Source organism: Hemitrygon akajei, chromosome 12 (assembly GCF_048418815.1).
Source record: "Hemitrygon akajei chromosome 12, sHemAka1.3, whole genome shotgun sequence".
NCBI classification, from domain to species: Eukaryota; Metazoa; Chordata; class Chondrichthyes; order Myliobatiformes; family Dasyatidae; genus Hemitrygon; species Hemitrygon akajei.
In genome coordinates, this window is record NC_133135.1 from 66,341,188 (window position 1) to 66,362,739 (window position 21,552).

Below are 21,552 nucleotides of genomic sequence, written 5' to 3' on the forward strand. Positions count from 1 at the left end.
CCACAATGGGGATCCAAGGAGAGGGGTAGTGGATTTGGAGTTTAAGATCAAGGAAAAATTTTGTTGGAAAAACTGCTTAATGAAATGGGCAAAAATACGGTATTGGGAGTTTGTAAGAGCATTTGTTGAAGTGTTTCAAGTAGAAGTAACTTGGTCTTCTGACTTATCTATTACAGATCGTTTAAAATATTTTACACCAGGTTTGTTGACTCTTGTGCACTTTACAATTGAATGTGGAAGTCTCTTTGTCACTCCCTGTTGTTCCACAATCAAATAGCATTTGTTTCAGGACATGGTGCTGTTTGAGTGTTGCTAATATGTTATTGAAAAGCTACCTTCTTTATCTGCCAGCTTGGCTAGCACGTTTGTCTGGTGTCGTGCAATCAAGAGGTTTGGTTGTCATCATCTCAGAAAAGTGGACGAGGAGCAATTTGTATCAAAGATTTCAAGAACTCAGAAAACAGTAAGTGAACAGATTATTTCTTGTTGGAATATGATGGCCTTGGCTGAACTACAGAAGAAAATGAGAGCAGTGGGTGATGGGAGGCCAGGCATGTGAAGAGGAAACTGTTAAATTTTCTTTTGCAGTCTTCCTTTCCTCATTCTTACAGTTCTGATTCCAAGTGAAATGGTCTCATAAAATAGCAAAGTGGGAAGGTTGTGATCCATTTCTTCATCTAGGCACAATACATCATTGAGAGAGATATATCATTGGATAAAATGTTGAATAGAGGCCTCAACTACCTTCACAGGCAAAGTGGGGAAACCAGACAAAAAAAAGGGGAAATTATTTATGCCCGATGCTCGAGCCAATGTTTATCCTGTAACTGAGCATCATAAAAATAGATTATCTGCCTCATTGTGATATTACTATTTGCTACATAAAAATCAGCTGCCCTTATTTTCATCTTTGCATCCCCAAGATTACTTAGCTTAATTATAATAATTCCTACCATTGAAGAATTTTATTTTTAAAAATATTTAAATCAATTTAGTCATTGGAGCAAAGCACTCCTGGATTGTTTGCACAAGCTCTTCACCTCAGCTCAGCTGTTAATGAGCAGTGCTGACAATAATTCTGGGAGGTAAATCGTAAATTAATTTGGGGCCAGCAGATACATTATTCTGTGGGTTGTGCCGGAAAGGGAACCTTATGAACCTTTCCTTCATTCCACAGTACAAAGCAGGGGCTGGAATTTACCTGCTCTGAGTCTCTTTTACTAAATGCCTGACCTAGGCTAAATTATTATGTATATATCAGCTAAATTAGAATGCCTAACAACACTGTGTGCAGTAGAAAAGAAGAGATTGGTGAAAGGTCAGAAAGGAGCAGCAAGTAAGGAATACAAGGAGCTGAAGTGTGAAGTACGATGATGCTGCAGGCTCGACAAAGAGGCAAACCTACAATGCATCTGCTCCAACATGGAAAATGAGGCCAACAAAGGCAACAGCAAGATAGTTTATGCTGCAGTAAAAGAACTTACCGGCACCTTCACACCAAGAACTGGTGCAATCAAAAATGATGAAGGGAAAATTCTGAGAGAAGATGCAGATGTGAGGGAAAGGTTGCTCGAGTACACCAGGAAACTCTGTGAAAATCACAAGGATGAAAACCGTGACAAAGCCATTGACTGGACAACACTGGAACATGAACTACTACTGTCAGAAGTAGAAAGAGCAATCAAGAAGATTAAAAGGAATAAAGCACCTGGTCCAGACAACATACCAGCAGAACTACTGAAAGCAACAGGCACCTCAATGGCCCACATCTTGCATCGCATTGTTTGCGCCATCTGGAAGACTGGCAAATGGCCAACAGACTGGTGCAAATCTGTCTACTTTCCAATTCCCAAGAAAGGGGACCTCCTGCAGTGCAGTAATTACAGAACAATTGCATTGGTATTACACGCCAGCAAGGTTCTACTCATAATCATCTCTGAGAGATTAAAGAACTACGTAGATAGAGAAATTACACTCGAACAGGCTGGCTTCAAGAGTGGCCGAGGCACCAGGGACCAGCTCTTCAACATGCGTCTAATAATGGAGAAAATGCGAAAGGTCAATACCCCCCTGTACATCTGCTTCATAGACTACTCAAAGGCATTTGACTGTGTCCAATACACCAAACTATGGACAACAATGATTCAACTGGGCATGGCACCACACCTAGTGGCTCTTCTAGAAACACTGTATGCTACGCAATCCTCAGCCTTCGGACCACATCTGGCGAGACTGAATCATTCTGCAATGGGAAAGGAGTCCGCCAAGGCTGCATCCTTTCTCCACACCTTTTTAACATCTACACTGAGATGATCATGAGACTGGCAATTCCGGACAACACTGGCATTAAAATAGGAGGAAGAACCATCAGTAACTTGAGATGCGCAGATGACACAGCCCTGCTAGCCACAACGGAAGAAGGCCTACAAGCACTACTCAATAATGTTGCAAAAGTCTCTGCTGAATTTGGATTGTTGATAAATGGCAAAAAGACCAAAGTTATGGTGATAAGCAAAACTGCAATTCAAGCTGACATCTACATCAGAAACGACAAGATCGAACAAGTGTCCTCCTTTATATACCTTGGTGCAGAACTAAATGTCACAAACAAATGCAGCAAGGAAATAAGGCGAAGGCTAACAATGGCACGCACAAGCACTACCAAACTCTGGAACATCTGGAAAGATAGATCTGTGAGCACTGACACCAAGATACACCTCCTCAAGAGTCTTGGCTGGCCAGCAACCCTATATGGCTGTGAAACATGGACCCTAAACGCAGCTGACGAAAAGAAGTTGACAGCATTTGAGATGTGGACATACAAACGGATCCTCAGGGTATCATACATTGAGAGGAGATCCAACAATTTCATCCTAGAAAAGATTGGCACAAAACCAATACTTCTGGAAACCGTTATCCAAAGGAAACTTCGTTATTTTGGACACATTTCAAGAACTGACGACACACTGGAACGCACTGTGCCCGAAGGCTGAGTAGAAGGAAGCTGCTCCCAAGGCAGACAGAGGACAACCTGGATCGACAACATCAAGAAGTGGACCAGCCTCACCACCAGAGATGCAAGAGGTTTGGCTGCCGACAGATCACAGTGGAAGAAAGTGGTTGCTGAGGCTCTGGAGAGTATGGCACATGATGATGATGATGATGATGAACAATATGAAGTGCATTAATGTCTTTTGCCAGACCAGCAAGAAAAATTGCATATTTATAAATCTACTGCTTCATTAATAGATCTAATGTCATTTGTATCATTATAAAATAATTTGTCTAATATTATTTCAAATATAATTTGCGTTGAGGTTCATAATATTATGTTTTTTTAAATATGCATTATTGTTTAAGTTGGTAACTTTATTTAATCAGCAGAGTGAGTGATTCTAGTTATAAGGTACAGCTTTGAACAAGTCAGGTATGTTTGATGTTCATATCACTTGTTATCCTGGAATAACAGAGCCCTGTGGTAAGATTGGATAAAAGTGTTTCCATCTGTAACAGGAGAAAATCTGTAGATGCTGGAAATCCAAGTAATACACACAATGCTGGAGGAACTCAGCAGGCCAGGCAACATTGATGGAAAAGAGTATAGAAAAGAATCTTCATCAGGTCTTGTTCTGAAACGTCGACTAAACTCTTTTCCATTGATGTTGCCTGGCCTGCTGAGTTCATCCGGCATTATGTGTGTGTGTTTCCACCTGTCATTGGATTGGTTCTTGCTCCTGTTGACATCCTTCTGGTAAACATAACCTTGTTGCTTATTAGATTTGCTTCTTTGTAGATTAGACTTATGTGTAGGTAATTCTATTGAAGTTACTTGCCCTTGTTTTAAAATATTTCATACTTTAATAATCAACTCATTGAGAATTATGTTTGAGACTCCATTTTCAAATTAATCGCAACCTTCCCCAGATTTTATCTTTTGCAACTAATTAGCTTGAATGATTGAAATTAAAAATAACCTCAAATACAACTGAATACTGAGAAATAGAAGAAACTACCAGAGAACAATGTAAAAGAGAAAGATTTTAAATGGTGCGTGAAAAGAAGCATAGATAAACAGATTAAGGGAATAATTCTATGGCTTTAGTCTTTATAGTCTTAAGGCATCGCTATCAATGACAGTACGTCAAATGCAGAGAAGTTTAAGGTGTCCAAATGGAATAGAGATCTTAGATAATTAAAGGGGTGGAGATGATTATAGCAATAGGATTATTTAAGGCTATGTAGGGATTTAAAAGCAAGTCTTGGAAACTTGATATCAAATATTAATTTGGAGAAAGTGAGTGTCAGTGAATATCGGCGTGATGAGCCAATGGCCATAAGGTTATGACAAGGTTATACACCAATTTTAAGGATGGTAAAACAGAGGTCATCAAACATGCATTGGAATACTGATTTACAAGTAATAACAGCATGAGTGCTGAATAGCTGAGGCAAAGGCAAAATCTAGAGATGCAATTGTACAATCTCAATGATAGTACAGAAATATAGTTTAGAACTTGTGTTGTTTGTGACCTCATCAGGCTTGACCTATCAGATCTGAGACAGTTACCTGTAATCTGGGAAAGGGATGCCCAATGACACTGGCCAGGATTTTTTTTTTGTTCATCTGGTTTTGGGTGGAAGAGAGAGCCAGACAAATTTTCTGTAGTGGAGGAGAGATTGAGGTAGGTGGGGGCAAGGGGAAGATTGCGTGATGGTAATGTAAATACAGAAATGGGCTCCGTTTTGGAGGATGACCTTGACCAGATGAGTAATGAGGGAAGCCTAGTAGAAATCCTTGGGATCATCATACATAATGGTGTAGAACTGAGCTGAGACCTAGAGGAGGCAGTCTTTGCCAAGACTGGATAAACAAAAATAATATCGAGCGATAGTGAATTTACTCAGCTGGACAAATTGGAGAGTGATTGGAGAAAGGCTGCAAAGGTTGAGAAGGATAAGAATGGTTAATTTTTGTGATGTGGCCAGCAGCTTGAAAATGAGACACATAATACAAGGGGTGATTGATAAGTTTGATTGATAAGTTTGTGGCCTAGGGTAGAAGGAATCAATTTTAGAAAACCTAGCACATTTATGTTTCCTACATTTACACACTTAGTCCAGCGGTTGTGGAAGGTAGAAAGAGATGATTTATTAACTTCAAACTTTCTGTATAATCACTCAAAGAGTTGCAGTGCACGTGCATGTAACGAGAGCTGTATAGTTGATCTCATCTCCTTCTACCTTAGGCCATGAACTTATCAATCACCCCTGCTGTGGACACTTTCTGGAGGTCCAAGATCTGTATGTTCCACGACCGCTGGACTAAGCGTGTGCATGTAGGAGGGGACTATGTTGAAAAATAAATGTGCTAGGTTTTCTAAAATTGACTCCTTCTACCTTAGGCCACGAACTTATCAATCACCCCTCATATTAATCAGTCTAGAAGATAAAAGACTTATGTCCTTTAGAAGAAACATCATAGTGATTCAAATCTATTATTCTTGACCCAGTGGTAGCCTCTGAATCAGAAATAGGAGCATGTAAACAAGACAGATGGATTAGAACATGGAACAGTGTAGCAAAGGAACAGGCCCTTTGGCTCATGATGTTGTGCTAAACTAATTCAGATGATCACACCTCGTTAAACTAAACCCTTCTACTTGCACATTAATGCTATAGAGTGGGGAATGCATCTGTCAGAAATTCCATATTTTGTGTTGAGCGTCCCCCTCCAGAGATCCCAACTCAGCAGTTGAGAATGAGCAGGGTGGTTGCCATCAATCCACATCACAAACAGATTATGTTTATTGAATCTCACATCTATACGTAGGGCAGTCTGGGTAAGCATCTGACTGAAATTTAATAACACTCCTTGGCTGTGGGGCCTGATCAGGTGAACAACAAGAGCCAGCAGGGTTAAAAAGCCCTTTGTCAAAGAAGGGTGCCTGAACTTGCCCAGGTGCCTTTTCTGCTTATGGTTTAAAAAAGTGTTTTAAACACAGTTTGGAACAGCTGGGGCAGCTATCTGACTTATAACCAGGCAATGCTCTTTATTTTGTGGAGGAAATTAAAAGTGATGGTAAAATGAAACATGATTGTAGGGAAAATATTGAAAATGCATCTGATAAAATGTGAATGTGTCATTTAGGTGGTCCTTTGTGGAAGAAAGGGAAATGGAAATCAGAAGAACCCAAGGCAAAGCAGTTACTTTTGTTACCATCTGGAAGCCACACCATCCCACAGACTCCAATGTCAATGACAATGAAGATTAGTGACAAAGTCTCCAAGGAGCTGCTGAAAAAGTAGTGTTCATTTCTGAGTATTACAGTAGATGCTTATGGAGAAATGATTTGTTTTTATTATATTCCTCTCAAATGTTATGATTGTATTGCGCCTAGGTTTATTAATCTCTCTCAGAGATGTATTGTGTAAGTTTGTTCCTATTAATGACCAGACATAATACTGTAGATGATAAAGTAGCTTCATTATTCCCCAAATCCATGAACTGCCTAGTGTGTAACTAGCAAATTATTAACCATACACTTTGCTGGTGCTGCTTTTGGGGCAGTCATCGTAAGGTCTGTATATAACCCAAAAAAACTCATGACCATTGATATAACCTTGTTTGAAACTTTCTGCATAAATTATTTTCAACATTTAATCATCTATTGTACTTCGAAGTATAATTTGCATCCTTAAATACGGTAGTCATTTCTAATTTCAGTGTACAAAATACTCTACTAAAAGGTTACAGTTACAATGAACATGACTCTGGTCTGGTCTCTCATTACACCATGTGTTTATCTTAAAACCCTTTGGTTAGTTGCCAATGTTGCCTAAGGGTTTTGTATCTTTAAAATGATCCTAAAAAATGTGGAACAATTTATTTCAATCATGTTTTACTTGAAAAATCTCATCATCATACAGAAGTAACAAAGTAGAGAAAGGAATCAACGATCTGCAGAAAATTAGGAATTTAATAGCGGTTCATAAGTGATACTAAATTAATTATTAGGATTAAATTAAATTCTCTCGCCCTAACCCATATCTAGAGTTTTAGAAGAAACTAGTAGAGGAGATGATTACATTGTTCTGCTCTTTAAAATGTTATATATTTTAGGATTGAGAGTAAACTACATACATTTTGTAAGGAAATAACAGGTAGAAATAAAAATTGTAAATAATTTTGAGTTTCTATACCCCTAAAAAGTAACAAATGCAACTGTAATTTTCCTAAGAGGGAATGCAGGACAACTTCCCTATAGTTCATTATTAACGTGCTGTTATTAGGAACAAGTCACAGATCTCCCAGTAAAAGTTCTATACAATAAAATTGAGTTTCTTAAAGTTCTATCTAAGTTAGAGTGAAGGGTTAGCATAAAATCAGTGCAGAAATGACTGGGGAGTGTAATGGAACTGGGAGTATAAATGAGATAGATTTGAGGTAAGGTGGAAAAGGGACTTGATGGGCAAGTTTTCCACATGGAGGGTGGCGAGTATATAGAACGAGCTGTCAGATGAGGGATGTACAATAGTATCATTTAAGGACCACTTGGATAGGTACATGCAGTGGCAGGCTCTTGAGGGATATGGGCCAATGCAGGAATTTGGGACTCGATGGGTGGGCAACATGGAATCGTTCGACCACAGGACCTGCACCCATGCTGTATTGCTCCAGGACTCAATGGACACAGTTCAGGCTTTCAAGTAGCATTTAATAAAAAGCAGCAAACAAAACGTACAATCCAAAGTTAGCCTTCACGAGACTGTGGAGATTATTATCAGGAAGTGAGAATTGTAAGTAGACAGGAAAGAGTAGCTCATTTTTGAGATGACACATTGTCGTTGGTGTTAAGATGGCCATAGCTTGTAATTAGTGTTAAGGGGGCCATAGCTTGGCCCTCAGCTGGTAGATTTATTACACTTGTCTGCTGATACAAAACTAGATATCAAAGTAGGTGCATCTATTTTATAATATCTTATCCGGGAGAAAGTGGGAGAATGGGGTTGAGAGGAATAATAAATCAGCCATGATCAATTAGATAGCAGAACAGAACTGATGGGCTGAGTGGCCTAATTCTGCAGCCAGTGTCTTATAATATAGACACACACAGATAAGAAATAATATGTTGCTTAGAACTTAAGTGGTTACGTTGTAAATCACAGGTTATGCTGAGTAACTGGGCTGGTAACTAACCGAAGTCTGATCATATTTGTTAGATCTTGCTGGCTTTAAATTATGATTGGCTCCATTATCGTTGAGTTTGTACCCAAGGAGAAAACGTACTTTGGTGATATATCCAAGAGGCTGTAATTTCTGCTTCACCTTTAGTACAGAGACAAGCAACACACACTTTCAATGAGTTGTTCTGCTTATGAGCTACTACAACAACAAAAAAGTTTAGCCAGGCTTGTTCTAGGTGGCTACTTTAATTTTCTTAATCTTGGGTTACCAACTTCAAATTTAATACAAATACAAGCCATAGAAATCTGCTTTACAAGATATCCCGATCAAGGTAAAAACACAACCAAAATTCCCCTCTCAACATCAATACAGATCAAATATTACAAATATGCAAATATACAGGGAAACCAGATACAAATTTGATAGATTTCCACCTCACCTCAGAAAAATATTGTATCAGGTTTAGAAAAGAAAACCATTTTAATGCATCTCTTACAAAACCTTTGGCTATTTTAAGGAAATCAGTCTTAAAGTTACTCAAAAGGCCGACTTTTACTTGATCTGTACTGCAGATCCAATATGTACATTTTATACTAAATGTGTTTCCTCCTGACATCACCCTTCTCGCTTTTCAAACGTCCCTTGAGGGTACTGAGAGATCACCCATAGCCCTTCTACCATATTTTCATTTTTCACTCGTGAACCTTATCATAGGTAGAACTGTAGGCTGCATGAGTCCCACATTTGAACTTTCTGACAGTACTCACTGTGAATGCATTACGACTGATTATTTTTGCCTCTCCTTTCTCCTCCTAAAGGGGCATTAGCCAATGCTCTGTAGACTCAGTACCAGGTTATTCCATTCAAGTATCAGAACAGCTACATTTAAGTTATGAAATGAAAATCTTTTAACAACTACAAAAAATTGCAGAGATCTGAAAAAAAATTAAATACATAGCAGAGCAAATATGCAGCAAGCATTCACTTATAGTTAATTGGACATTCCAGTTTGTCCCTTCAAAGAAATTTGCTCTGCTTGAGTCAGACAAATACATAAAGAAGCAAGCATCCACGCATTTCCCAATTTTATAAATACATTCTCCTTTTGTATAAACATATGCAAATAAGGCTCCACTGTACAGAAAAGGCAAAATGCAGCAGCAGTAAAATATTTTCTATTTCATTTCATATGTACATTAACCATGTCTGTCCAGGAAGTAAATCCATAAATAAATACCGTTTTTTTTAAATCTTGTGTAGCTTATGCCAATGGGGAGCTTCAACAAATTAAGCTCTCAGCAAAACTTCAAACTGCAACGAGCACTGTTAAGACTATTTACAAAAAGATATAAATATAGCTTTGAAGAGGTTTTGCGTGCAAGTGCAGCATTATTCTATACAAATGTAAGGAATTGGAGTTGACACTTATGGCCTGTGTCATTTCTTTCTGGTGTTCAATCAGTGCAAACAAAAAGTCCCTTTTTTGTGTTTCATTTATAGTATAAAAATGATCTGCTAATACAAAAATACACATCATTTAGATGTTAGAAATTTTCTGTCTGGTGACTGGGCATCCAGTCTTGACTGGCACAGCTGCTGCATCGTTTGATGTGAGGAATCTGCAGGTCAAGTGGATGCGACACAATTTCTCTCAGGGTAATCCATCGTCCTCCATACTGAGAGCAACACGCTGTCAATGGAAAACAAAGTCATTGTTTTAAAACAAAGGCAATTAATTCAAATTCTACCTGAAGAGGTGATCTTTAGATTTTGCAGTCTAAAGCAGTAAAATTAAGAATGCCCAATTTTATTCAATTGCAGAAATAGGGCAAAATTATATTTTTTCCTGTATTTGTTAAGCCGGTTGTCTCATTCCCATGATGATTTGATTAACCTCCATTATAAATATGACCTAAAGGAAGCTGATTCTGATTAACTGTCACATTCAAGTTAATATGAAGCCCTCAAGCACACAGAAGCATTCAATGAAACAGCAGAAATAAAAGGACCTTATAAGCCATCACACCTTTTCTGCCGTTCTTTATTACAAGGTAGATTATGCAAAAGAGAACATTAAAGAGGATATCTTATTGAATGGAGCCTTGGGCTCAGAGTGTCACGTGGCATGTTCCCAGTATTTTCAGGGGACACAGTTCTGAGTTAAGATGTGAGCCTACCAACCAGAGGACACCACTTCCTTCTCCGTTTTTCTCAGAATAGCGTATAGCAAGAAAATAGAAAATAGAAAATCTAGTTAGTAGCTCAGATTTAAAGAAAAACATCCATTTATTAGATATTATACAAAACTGGGACTTTATAAAACTTTATAGAGAAAATGAAATGAAAAGTTTTGAAGGTGTGACTAAACACATTGATGAAGGTAGAGCAGTAGATGTCGTGTATACAGATTTCAGCAAGGCATCTGGTAAGGTACCCCATGCAAGGCTTATTGAGAAAGTAAGGAGGCATGGGATCCAAGGGGACATTGCTTTGTGGTTCCAGAACTGGCTTGCCCACAGAAGGCAAAGAGTGGTTGTAGACGGGTCATATTCTGCATGGAGGTCGGTCACTAGTGGGGTGCCTCAGAGATCTGTTCTGGGACCCCTACTCTTCATGATTTTTATAAGTGACCTGGATGAGAAAGTGGAGGGATGGTTTAGTAAATTTGCTGATGACACACAGGTTGGAGGTGTTGTGGATAGTGTGGAGGGCTGTCAGAGGTTACAGCGGGACATTGATAGGATGCAAAACTGGGCTGAGAAGTGGCAGATGGAGTTCAACCTAGATAAGTGTGAAGTGGTTCATTTTGGTAGGTCAAATATGATGGCAGAATGTAGAATTAACGATCAGACTCTTGGCAATGTGGAGGATCAGAGGGATCTTGGGGTCTGAGTCCACAGGACACTAAAAGCTGCTACGCAGGTTGACTCTGTGGTTAAGAAATCATACGGTACATTGACTTACACCAATCGTGGGATTGAGTTTAGGAGCCGAGAGGTAGTGTTGCAGCTATATAGGACCCTGGTCAGACCCCACTTGGAGTACTGTGCTCAGTTCTGGTCGTTTCACTACAGGAAAGATGTGGAAACTATAGAAAGGGTTTCCAATTTCTCTAACTTCCAGTAATTTTCCCACTCCCCTTCCCACTTCTTCCATTCCTCTCTTTTCCTCACTTGCCTATCACCTCCCTCAGTGTCTCTCCTTCTTCCCTTTCTCCCATGGTCCTATCTCCTTTCTATCAGATGCCTCCTTCATCCCTTTATCCTTTCCATCTATCACTTCCCAGCTTCTTACTTCACCCCTCCCCCCACCCACTTGGCTTCAACTGCCACCTTCCATGTTTTTCACTTCCCCTCCCCCCATCTTCTTATTCTGCTGTCTTCCCCCCAATCTTTCCTGTCCCATTGAAGTGTCTCGGGCCAAAACATCGAGCATTTATTCCTTTCCATATATGCTACCTGACCTGCTGAGTTCCTCCCACATTTTGTGTGTGGTGCTCTGGAGAGGCCTCGAGTCTGGTTAGGGGTGTAAAACATTTTAGCCAGTACTTTTACGAGAGAGAGTTTAACCTCATTACTGAGCATAAACCAGTGCTCATTTCAATCGACAGAAGGGCGTTCCACTGCAGCAGCAGTACAAATGCAGTGATGGGCTTTGTTTCTTGTACGGCACAATTACAAGATTGAATTCAAGAGGACAACTAATCATGGGAATGCTGACGGAGTGTTCTCTTAACCCTTGGGAAAGGAAAAAAAACTGTAAAATTTACAAAAGAGGACACTTCTCTGAATGTACTCTACCTAAAGCAAATTGAAAGTCTCCCTGTTACAGCAGAGTTGATCAAAATGAAAACCACAAAAAACCTCACACTGTCTCAGATCTACCTGGCAACTCAAAATGGCTGGAAAGTGCACCAGAAATTCCAGCTGCCCCAATCTTGCCAGCACGAGGTTGCGTTATGTGGGGATTGAGAGTTGTTGTACTATCCAAGCTGAGAGCTAATGTGTTGGAGGAGTTGCATGTTGGTCATCTAGGCAGCATAATCAAAAGAAAAGCATTGGCTTGAAGCTTTGTCTGGTGGCCTGTAATAGATCAGCAGATCGCCATGCACTGTTCACAAGTTGACACGCCCAGAAGAAAGGTGTCCAGAGGTGTCAAATCTACTTCCTGCAGTTCCAGAGTCAATTCCCTAAACCACCATGGAGTCGGCACTGGAACCCGAGATTGTTTCACAGCCATAAGTCTCACTTGCCAAGCAGAGTGACCCCCGCCCTTGTCAGGAATGACAGTATCCTACAAGAGTAAGAAATCTTCCACAACGATCAAATCTTTAGGCCTGAATGGGGCAATTTAAAGTTTACTATTATATACTATATAATAGTTACATTTTATATAATATATTGCATTATATAGTAGTTGAGATGTATTCTATACTGAGTTAGACTTTATAGCTAATCAGGGAGGAGTGTAGTGCATTTAGTATTTGAATACTATTGTAAATATATTGCTTGATTAAGCATTCTTTGTTGTTTATAGAGTTCATTACAGGTTATATGTAAAAATATGTAAATGGCATACATCACTATGCCACCACGTCATACGTGCGTGCTTCACTAGAAGTGAAAATATAGTGTACACATTCTCCCTGTCTTTCTTTTGATTAGTTTTATGTTTTGGATTTACAAAACATAACATTTAGGACTGAAGATCTTGTCTGATGACTGCAGAAGGCAACATGCAGTCCACGATGTGGTTCTGACGCCACAGGGAGAAACAGGAAAGAAAAGTTGAAAAAAGTCGTAGTTGCTGTAGTAATAGGTCATCAATGAGGTTGTGCAGCCAAGTCCACTCTAGTTTTATCAAAGGGCAATTCAGTTCATTTCACTCTTTGCATTTTGTCTGAAAACACTGCATATGTTTATTGTGAATTAAGACTTCTCATAACCTCTCTGGCTCTTTTGTCAATTAACCTAGACTTATGCTCTCTAGTTTTTGGCCCTTCAATCACAAAACTGTGCTTTATTTACTACATATAAACCCATCATCATTTTTGAACTTTCCAAATTTTCTATCTTTGTACCATAAGGAGAACATCCCTATCTAATTGCAATTCCTCATAGTTGAAGCAGTCAATTGTACCCTTTACTAAATTTTCATATACTTCCGAGCATTAGATTACTAGGGGTCTAACAAACAACTGTGCCTTTCTCTAGGCATCTATTTATAAAACCCAGCACTCTATATGCTTTACTAACTTGGCCTTAATAATTCTCTCTTCATATTTCTTTATAACAACAATAATTAGCTTATATGGTCTTTCCTCTTGTGTGCCACCAAAATACATCGCCTCTTTCTTCTCAACACTGAATCTTGAGTATCCACCTACACCACTAATCTGGTCTCCACGATTTTCTTTACATACCTTTTGTAAGTTTTATAAACTGCATATTTTTCATCATATGGAAATTTTCAAAATTGTGCCTGGTATGTTCAAATCAAAGATTTAATCTTCTTGAAGATTATGGTGTAAAGACCCTGTGGTGTAATGGTAGTGAATATCTCTTATCTACACAGAAATACAGATGAGGCTTATTCTGTTGATACACTGTGAGCAGCACGTGGTGGCCTGAGGTTTAACACAGTAGTTACTTTCATATTCACAAGAAGGCTTGCCCTTACAGATCCCTGATCCTTCTTTTAGGCGAACTATCAATGATAAGAATGCTACGGCAGGTCTTGTAATGAAGCGGTGGGCTAATAAATGCAGTTAGGTTTTTTTAAAAAGTATTTGCTCAGTGAGAAAACTGCAAACTCTATCTCCAGCATCCTCTGCTGGGCCTTTTCTGAGGTCACACTGGTGTGGCAGGGGGCATGTCTGCACAGCTGGGTAAGGATGACAGATACCCTTCCCTGAAGGATGTTATAGTTGATAACAACTGTCAGTTTCTGGATAGTTGATACCAAGGTTATTTTTTTTAATTCAATATATGTATAATTTCTTGTATTTAAATTCCCCAGCTGCTACGGGGCAGGTGGGGAAATTTAGTCCAAGTTTTGGCTATTACATAAGCTTCTATGCAGCTATTACAATGGCGTTATCTCCCGGTACACTTGTTTCTGTAATCTAGACACTTAATCAAAACAAAGCCTATTTTACTTACATTGGTTGCTGCAGGCAACCAGAAGTCAGACTGATCTATAAAAATGCTTCGAGGACCAGGCAGACAGAAAGCTAAACAGCTAATATTAATGAACTAGCAAAAAGTACACCAATCAACCTAACAAGAAATGAGAAAAGCCAGTTACATCTTTGCAAACCCCTCAAATTTTCCAAAGACATCTATCAAAGACTGGGCAATTGTACATTTTCTATTTAAAACGGTGAGGAAAAATGGCAAGAAAATGGCCATCTCTGATGGGAGTCAGTTAAAGAAAACATTTATGTAGAACTTGCTAGGTATCCCAGCATGGCCTGATTTGTCTCACCATCTTACTTTCTTGTAAAACTCAGTAGAATTAATAGCAGCATTTTGATTTTATATTTACTGCTTGCCTTCTTCCAGATACTGGGCACTAATTGGTGCTCTTTCACCTTCACTCTGCGTCATTCAAAGAGCCTTATTCACCCTCAGCATCTATCAGCACCAAAGGGACCTTCCTCACTTCGGGCAGACACAGTATTACCTCTTTCCAGAACTTGGCACTGCCAACCACATTGAACACATTCTTGCCTGAGATTGGAACCAATGTCACTGGTTCTAAATCCAGCAAAGTCGCACTCGGGTTTTAGACCACAGCTGTCAAACCACAAAATACAAAGCTGGATTAAGAAAGTTTCAAGAAGAGAGCTTGCTTCATCTGAAATGAACACAGGACTTCCTTAGAACATTTGCAGAAGATGCCATTCTGCAGAAAGGAACGTAAACAATTACTGAACGTTCTAGCTGGCAACCTATTAAACGATTTTGGGAAGGATAATAAAATTCAAACTTAAGAAGTAAAACATTAGATACATGATTATCACATAAAGTACAGTCTTGGGTTTCAGATTGAAACATGTTTGGAGTGTCTGTGTTTACATTAGTAGGCCTCCACTAAGAAAAAAAAATTCAACTAATTTCCTGAGTGTTTTGCAGTCCAACAGGCGGTCTACTCTGCTTGGTGCAGTATGGCCAGACGTTTAAGAGGTGGGGAAAACTTACTGCAGGGTACACGTGGCCAATCTGCCCATTCCTTCCAATTTGGGTCTCCTCTATTTCTTCCTCTTCTGTTGTTTTCCTGTAGACCGGATTGTCAAAGTTCATACTTTTAGTGTTCTTCTTTCTCCAGTTTCTCCATATCAGGAAGCCTCCCAGGCACACCAAGCTAACGATCACTGAAAAGAGCCATACAAACTACTATTTAGTAGATCAGCACAGTTTATCAGTCAAAACACAGAAGATAGATTAAGCAATTGTTTCTTATTAAGGATCATTGCTTGCTGCCACTCACGTGCAGGAGGGAAGGGAGCTGGGGGGGGGGAACTTTGGGGTTCTAACATTTAACCGTCATTCATTCTTTGGGGAACCCTCTGTTTTTGTGGATGGTTGCAACGGAAAAGCATTTCAGGATGCATATCGTATACGTTTCTCTGACAGTAATTGTACCTTTGAAATCTTGAAGCACTGCATATAGAATTGATCAGCCAATGATGAGAACAAAATTCAAAGCTTAGATGTGTCACTGATTAATATAAGTGATTAGCTCAATACATCTAATTAGACTAATTGGAAGTACAATCAACTTTAAACAAAACAGTTATTCAGACTGGTAGGCCACTATCCTCTCATTTCTGTGATCTCATTTTGATCATGGATGGGATCCAACATTCAATCAGGAAAGGAGTCCAGATGGGGTAAGGAGAGAAGGGGAGGTGGGTCACTGGTGTGGGAAAGAGCTAGTTATAACCAAGGATTCTTCAGACGTAGTTTCATTTAATATAAACTAACTGTGGCACCTTCAAGCAAGTCTAAACATTCTTCCTTACTTTAATCGTTATATCCATGCAAATCATTAAACGTCAGTGGGTCTTTAATCTAAAACTTAAAATGGTTTCTGTTTTTAATTCCAGTAGGAACTTCAGCTAAATTGAAAATTAAGGAAGGAGTGTTGGCACTAAAAAGGAATGGAGTGACCTCAGGTTGTAAAACTGATAGTTTAATGTTGATGTCTCCCATGCATCATTTGCACTTGGTGATCATACCATCGTTCAATATGACATCACATTCGATCTTGTCCCCCCCCCCCCCCCCCCATTATGGGCAGCTATATATGGTGAAAACATAGAGATGGATTCTGGTATTTTTGATTTTTGAACACTTGCACATAATGTAGTTGTTACTGTTACCATGACATCCCGTTATTTTGAAGTGTCAAGGCATCATATATCCAAAAATATTATCACTGCACATCCATCACTTGATATTACATTAGCTGACACTTGTACTTCTTTTAAGTGCCTGCTGTAATGTTATGGGACAAAGGTTTGCATTCATTATGTCCTGCATACATTTCTGATTCTATTCATCTGCGTGTTTTTATTTGATCAGAAAAATAATCCAGAGAAAGAATGTGCATTAAATTAATAGCACCAGAACTAGCCACTTGACCAAACGGCTACATTTTGTTCCACATATCTCTCCTCCCATTACCATTTTAGCTAATCCCACTGTCACGTACCATTCTCTGTTGTGCAATCTGGCTTCATCACAAATGAACTCATGTCATTTGCCAACATTATCCACGTAGTCCCACACTTTATCCACACTTGCATTTCCTCCCCTCCCCACAGTTCCCCACTGAAATTATTAGTAATGAGCTTGATGTTTGGGTTATCCATCTCTACATTTATGCAATCAAGACCCTTGATTTTGAGACCTTGGCTTTCTGGTCCGTACCTCACAACATCACAAAAGAGGCAGATAATCTAGCATGAACAGAAGGCAAGAGTAAAATCATTCTTGGCCAATATTATCAGCACAAATTAATTGGGATTATACAAGTTTCTGAATCTTTTCAAGGCACTGGTGGTCAAACAAGTCTCTTCTAACAGTTACTGTTTAGGCACAGCTAATTATCTACCACATAAGCACCAGGAGCGGGCAGAAGGTTTGCTCCACCATTCTATATTATGACTGATCAGATCTATGGTCTCCGCTCCTCTTTTTTACCTATTCCCTGAAACCCACAATTCTTTTGTTTAGAAATTTATCTCAATCTTTAAAGTATTCAATTACTCAGCATCCATACATCTCTGGAACAGAGGATTTCAAAGATCTGTAACCTTAGCCTCAATTGATTACCAAGGGAAACATCTTAGCACCATCACTCTGTCAATTGTGCTTAGAATTGTGCTTTCAGTGTTGGGCATCTTGTTCAAATCACAACTCCTCATTTACTCAGTTACTTGATGAGCCATTCCGTCTTCCATTCAGCTGAAGTATCACCGAGAGCAAGACAGATCGCAAATTAGTGCGAAGAATGAAGATTATCTGTCACATATGCCATTTGCATCAAATCAAATAGGCAAGGATTGTGCCGGGCTGCCCGCAAGTGTCGCTCACAGCGCCAGCACTGCACGCCCACATCATATTAACATTAACCCACATGCCTTTGGAACGGGAACACACGAAGGAAACCAAGGCAGCCACAGGGAGAATGTACAAACTCCTTACAGTGCTGGGAATCGAATCCCGATCTTACTGCTGAGGCTACAAATTGTTGCGCTAACCACTTCACTAACCGTGCTTCCTGTCATTCATACGGTAAATGAAAAATACGGAATGCTTCACAAATTTGCATGTCATCCTTGTACAGGGGCCATGCTAACCTTCTCTGTATTGTTCCAATTTTAGAATATGTGCTGGCAAAGCAAAACGGTTGACACAAAGTGCTAGCATTCCAATAGAGGCGTAGAAAGGAATACAAAAATGGTAACAATCTTTTAATCCTCCACAGACTGCTGTAGCTCAGTTGATTCGGCTGCATTTAGCACTACACAGGAATTCTCGGTTTTCAGGGAAAGAATACTTCCTGCTCCATCATGGGGACTCGATAACACAGGGAGCTGGCTACAAGTCTTTTATCTTTGTGACCTGAATTTGATTGCAGTTGTTGCAAGGTATCTGTTAAAATGGGGCACATATAAGACTTCATTTTGTCTCTACCTAGTGGTGTCTGACAGATGCATTAGGTGCACCAAGTTAAAATCTGTATTCCTCTTCAGCAAGACAAGAAAGAGATCATTCAAAAAGCAAGAAGCAGTACATCGTAATTACCCACCTATAGGAGTGACAATTCCCACAATAGCATTGGTTGAAGTTGACTTCTTGCCTTTTCCCTGGTTGTCTGCTGGTGAGAAAAGGAAAAAAATAAGTTAACACACACAAAATGCTGGAGGAACTCAGCAGGTCAGGAGAGGAATAAAGGGTCCGTGTTTTGGGCAGAGGTAAGGTCTATGCCCATGGGTATTTGAACATTGGTACATGAACATTAGTGCAGGAGGAATAATTACAAGGCCCATGCAAGCGCAGATGCTGCTTTAGTTTTACAATGTTTTTGGAAAGTGCTGGAAAAGCTGTCGAGAGCGAGAGTGGAAGCAAATCGAGTAGTGGTGAGGTAACATCAAGCTTTGATCTTAAGAGCTCAGTCCAGAGCATGACTGGGAAATTGAGAGGGATGACTAATTCCAGCTCCAACATATGAGAGTGGAACTGGCAGAGTATCTGAAGAAACAAAAGTCACATGTGGAGGGGAGGGGAAACGAGAAATTCATTTTCCATTAAAAGAACACAATAGTGGATTAGGGAAGGAATAGACACTAAAAATCAGGCCTGCCTCACACCCCCACTAGACATTCCTACTCCAAATGATTTACTACATGATTAAGCAGACCATCAAAATGGAATGTGCTGATGTCAATCCTCAGCCCCTTCTTTGCACAGGCAGGAAGGAGGTGGCCGAGTTGAATGGAGTGTGAAATCAAGTTGCTTGCTTCACCTCGGTGTATCATATGAGCAGCAAATCGGAAGAGATTTATACCAATAGGACTTACATAAAGGTGAGGAAATGTTACTGCGGAGCAAGCTGTCTGCATCACTGCTGTTTGCCTCAAAAGGGAAAGGCCACTGAGGGCCTCCTGTGACGCTATTCACAACCACTGCACCAGGTGTTGTAGTTGTATCAGCAGGAACCCAGACACTGGAGAAAGGCGCGTCAGATTTTGGAGTTGATTTATTGCTGGTCACCGAGGGAAGCCCTCCAACTATGATAAAATAAAGGCAGACAGAACTGTAGACTGTGAAACAGCAACTTCAACATTAACAGCTGAAAGCAACTACACAAGGCAAGGTATTTGCAAGCAATACGAATTATATAGAATGTAGCAGCCATGCAATCCAAAGAGGTCAGTGATTTACACAAATCATTTTCTGCTACTCTTCATCTGGCCCTTTATTCATACAACCTCCTGATTGCTGGTTTCAAGCTTATTCTCAAATGGGAAGGTGCAAGGTGCCTTAACCTTCCCTGTGGCAAAGTTCTAACCATTCCTTAATTAATCAGATATAAGTTTATTACTACTGAAATGTGTCGTTTTACAGCAGCAGTAAGTGCTATATATAAATACACTGTAAATTATAATAATATATTTTAAAAGTTAAATTAGTGCAAAAAGAGTGCAAAAAAGTAGGGAGGTGTTCATGGGTTCAATGTCCATTCAGAAAACCGATGGCAGCAGGAAAGAAGCTGTTCCTAAAATGTTGAGTGAGTCTCTTCAGGATCCTTTACCTCAGTAGTAATGAGACGCAGACATTTCCAGAGTGATGAGGGTCTTTAAGGTGAATGCTGCCTTCTCAGGCATCATCTTTTGAAGATGTCCTTGATGGTGAGGAAGCTAGTGCCTAGGATGGAGCTGGTTGAGTTTACAACTTCTGAAGAATATTTACAGATATTTCAACTTCTAACAGTTAATGGGCAAGAAAATGTAAAGGGCCCAGTACAGTTAAACCAGACTAAATATACATGTAAACATTGGAGCTCATTTCTGGAGCAGTCAGGTACCTCACTTTGATTCCTCACGTGCTGACCCCATGGTCTGTGAACAGGACACCAGCCACAGTTCGAACTTCCCTCAAGGATCATTTTGAATGAACTGGCTAATTCAAGAGTATTAGCACTTCTTACTTGGAACCATTCATCTGCACAAAACACTCCTTACAAAGGGGTCTCTCCTTCGAGTGGCATCCTTCCTTGTGCTCCGCTCCACACCTCCTCTTCCAACACCTCCCCACCTGACAGACCAAAACCAGACTACTTCCCTCAGAAACCTGATGCCGCTCAGCTCTCTCGAATGATCCATACCATCCCACTGGCAGAATGTTGCAACACGTCACCAACAGATACGTAATTGGCTGACACAACATTCCCAAGTTGAGTAAGTGTCTCCTTATCTCAGCTGAAGGCAAAATAGTAGCCTATGAAGCTTGACTAACAGAACACACTCTGTTTGCAGAAAACTGCCAAAATAAAATGCCTAACAGCATAGCAGTAGAAATGCAATCTTAACCAGGGAATTACATGCATATTGGGCCCAGGATAGATCCTCAGAGATTTTGACATCCAAGAACTTAAAAGTGCTCACCCTTTCCACTGCTGACCGCTCCATGAGGGCCAGTGTGGGTTCCCTCAACATCTCCTTCTTGAAGCTCTTTATGAATTCCTCATTGCATTTATTAGTGAGTACCTTATTCAAACCCTTTAATAAACCTAAAGAATTCTGAAGGGCTTTAGCCTGTGAAGGCACTCCATCCTTAGAAGCTGAAAAAAGCCAGCATAATTAAAATGAGCAGAAAAGATACACATACCTCTGTAACACTTTCTCATATCGGGCCCAAGTTCCATGTCATCAGGGCAGGCACACGTGTACTTTGGAGAGTGGTTGCTGATTTGGGGAGCAGGCAAACAGAGATATTGGCACCCTCCTTTATTTGTACTGCCATGTACACAGAAGTTTACAGCTGGTTAAGCATAGAAAGGTGTTTGGGGTTAAAAAAAAGTAGACAAAATTTGGAAAAAAATGCTCCATAAAATTGTATAGGCAACCACCACAATGCAGCAGTTTCAGTTACTGAAATTAACCCTTATGGAATTCACAAAATTTGGAAATACCAGGAAGTCTGGGAACTGGAATAAAAATTCGCTCTTATGAAATATATGTTGTAGGAGGAAACAGAGGGGAAATTAATTAACACAGAGATTTTTGTTTCAACTCGTATTTCTTGATTTGTGCAGATGATGAGGTTTCGTGTTGCAGGAATTGAAGAAACAGT

The 21,552-nt window shown here is 39.7% G+C and overlaps 2 protein-coding genes and 1 non-coding gene across 10 annotated transcripts in view; 1 reads left to right on the forward strand and 2 right to left on the reverse strand.

Annotated features, from left to right (window-relative positions):
* Positions 1 to 6,764, forward strand: part of LOC140737138 (uncharacterized) — a 78,963-nt gene extending 72,199 nt beyond the window's left edge. The window contains exons 18-19 of one of the 2 annotated variants that reach the window (XM_073063338.1): positions 352 to 463; positions 6,149 to 6,764. In XM_073063338.1, coding sequence (XP_072919439.1) covers positions 352 to 463; positions 6,149 to 6,272 — 236 coding nt within the window. In that variant the 3' untranslated portion in view covers positions 6,273 to 6,764. Of the gene's footprint in view, positions 1 to 351; positions 464 to 6,148 lie in introns of those variants that run through there. The other variant, XR_012101069.1, reaches the window with a different exon arrangement.
* Positions 6,765 to 8,411: 1,647 nt separating this feature from the next.
* LOC140737136 (low-density lipoprotein receptor-related protein 8-like) overlaps positions 8,412 to 21,552 on the reverse strand; it is a 114,839-nt gene continuing 101,698 nt past the window's right edge. For 4 of the 7 annotated variants that reach the window (XM_073063335.1, XM_073063331.1, XM_073063334.1 and 1 more), the window contains 5 exons: positions 21,088 to 21,240; positions 19,278 to 19,487; positions 18,506 to 18,574; positions 15,388 to 15,560; positions 8,412 to 9,875 (listed from right to left, as the gene is read on the reverse strand). In XM_073063335.1, coding sequence (XP_072919436.1) covers positions 9,837 to 9,875; positions 15,388 to 15,560; positions 18,506 to 18,574; positions 19,278 to 19,487; positions 21,088 to 21,240 — 644 coding nt within the window. In that variant the 3' untranslated portion in view covers positions 8,412 to 9,836. The remainder of the gene's footprint in view (positions 9,876 to 15,387; positions 15,561 to 18,505; positions 18,575 to 19,277; positions 19,488 to 21,087; positions 21,241 to 21,552) is intronic. The other 3 variants (XM_073063337.1, XM_073063336.1, XM_073063333.1) reach the window with 2 other exon arrangements.
* Positions 17,996 to 18,098, reverse strand: LOC140737440 (U6 spliceosomal RNA). The gene has a single exon (XR_012101143.1). It is a non-coding gene; the product is annotated as a U6 spliceosomal RNA (small nuclear RNA).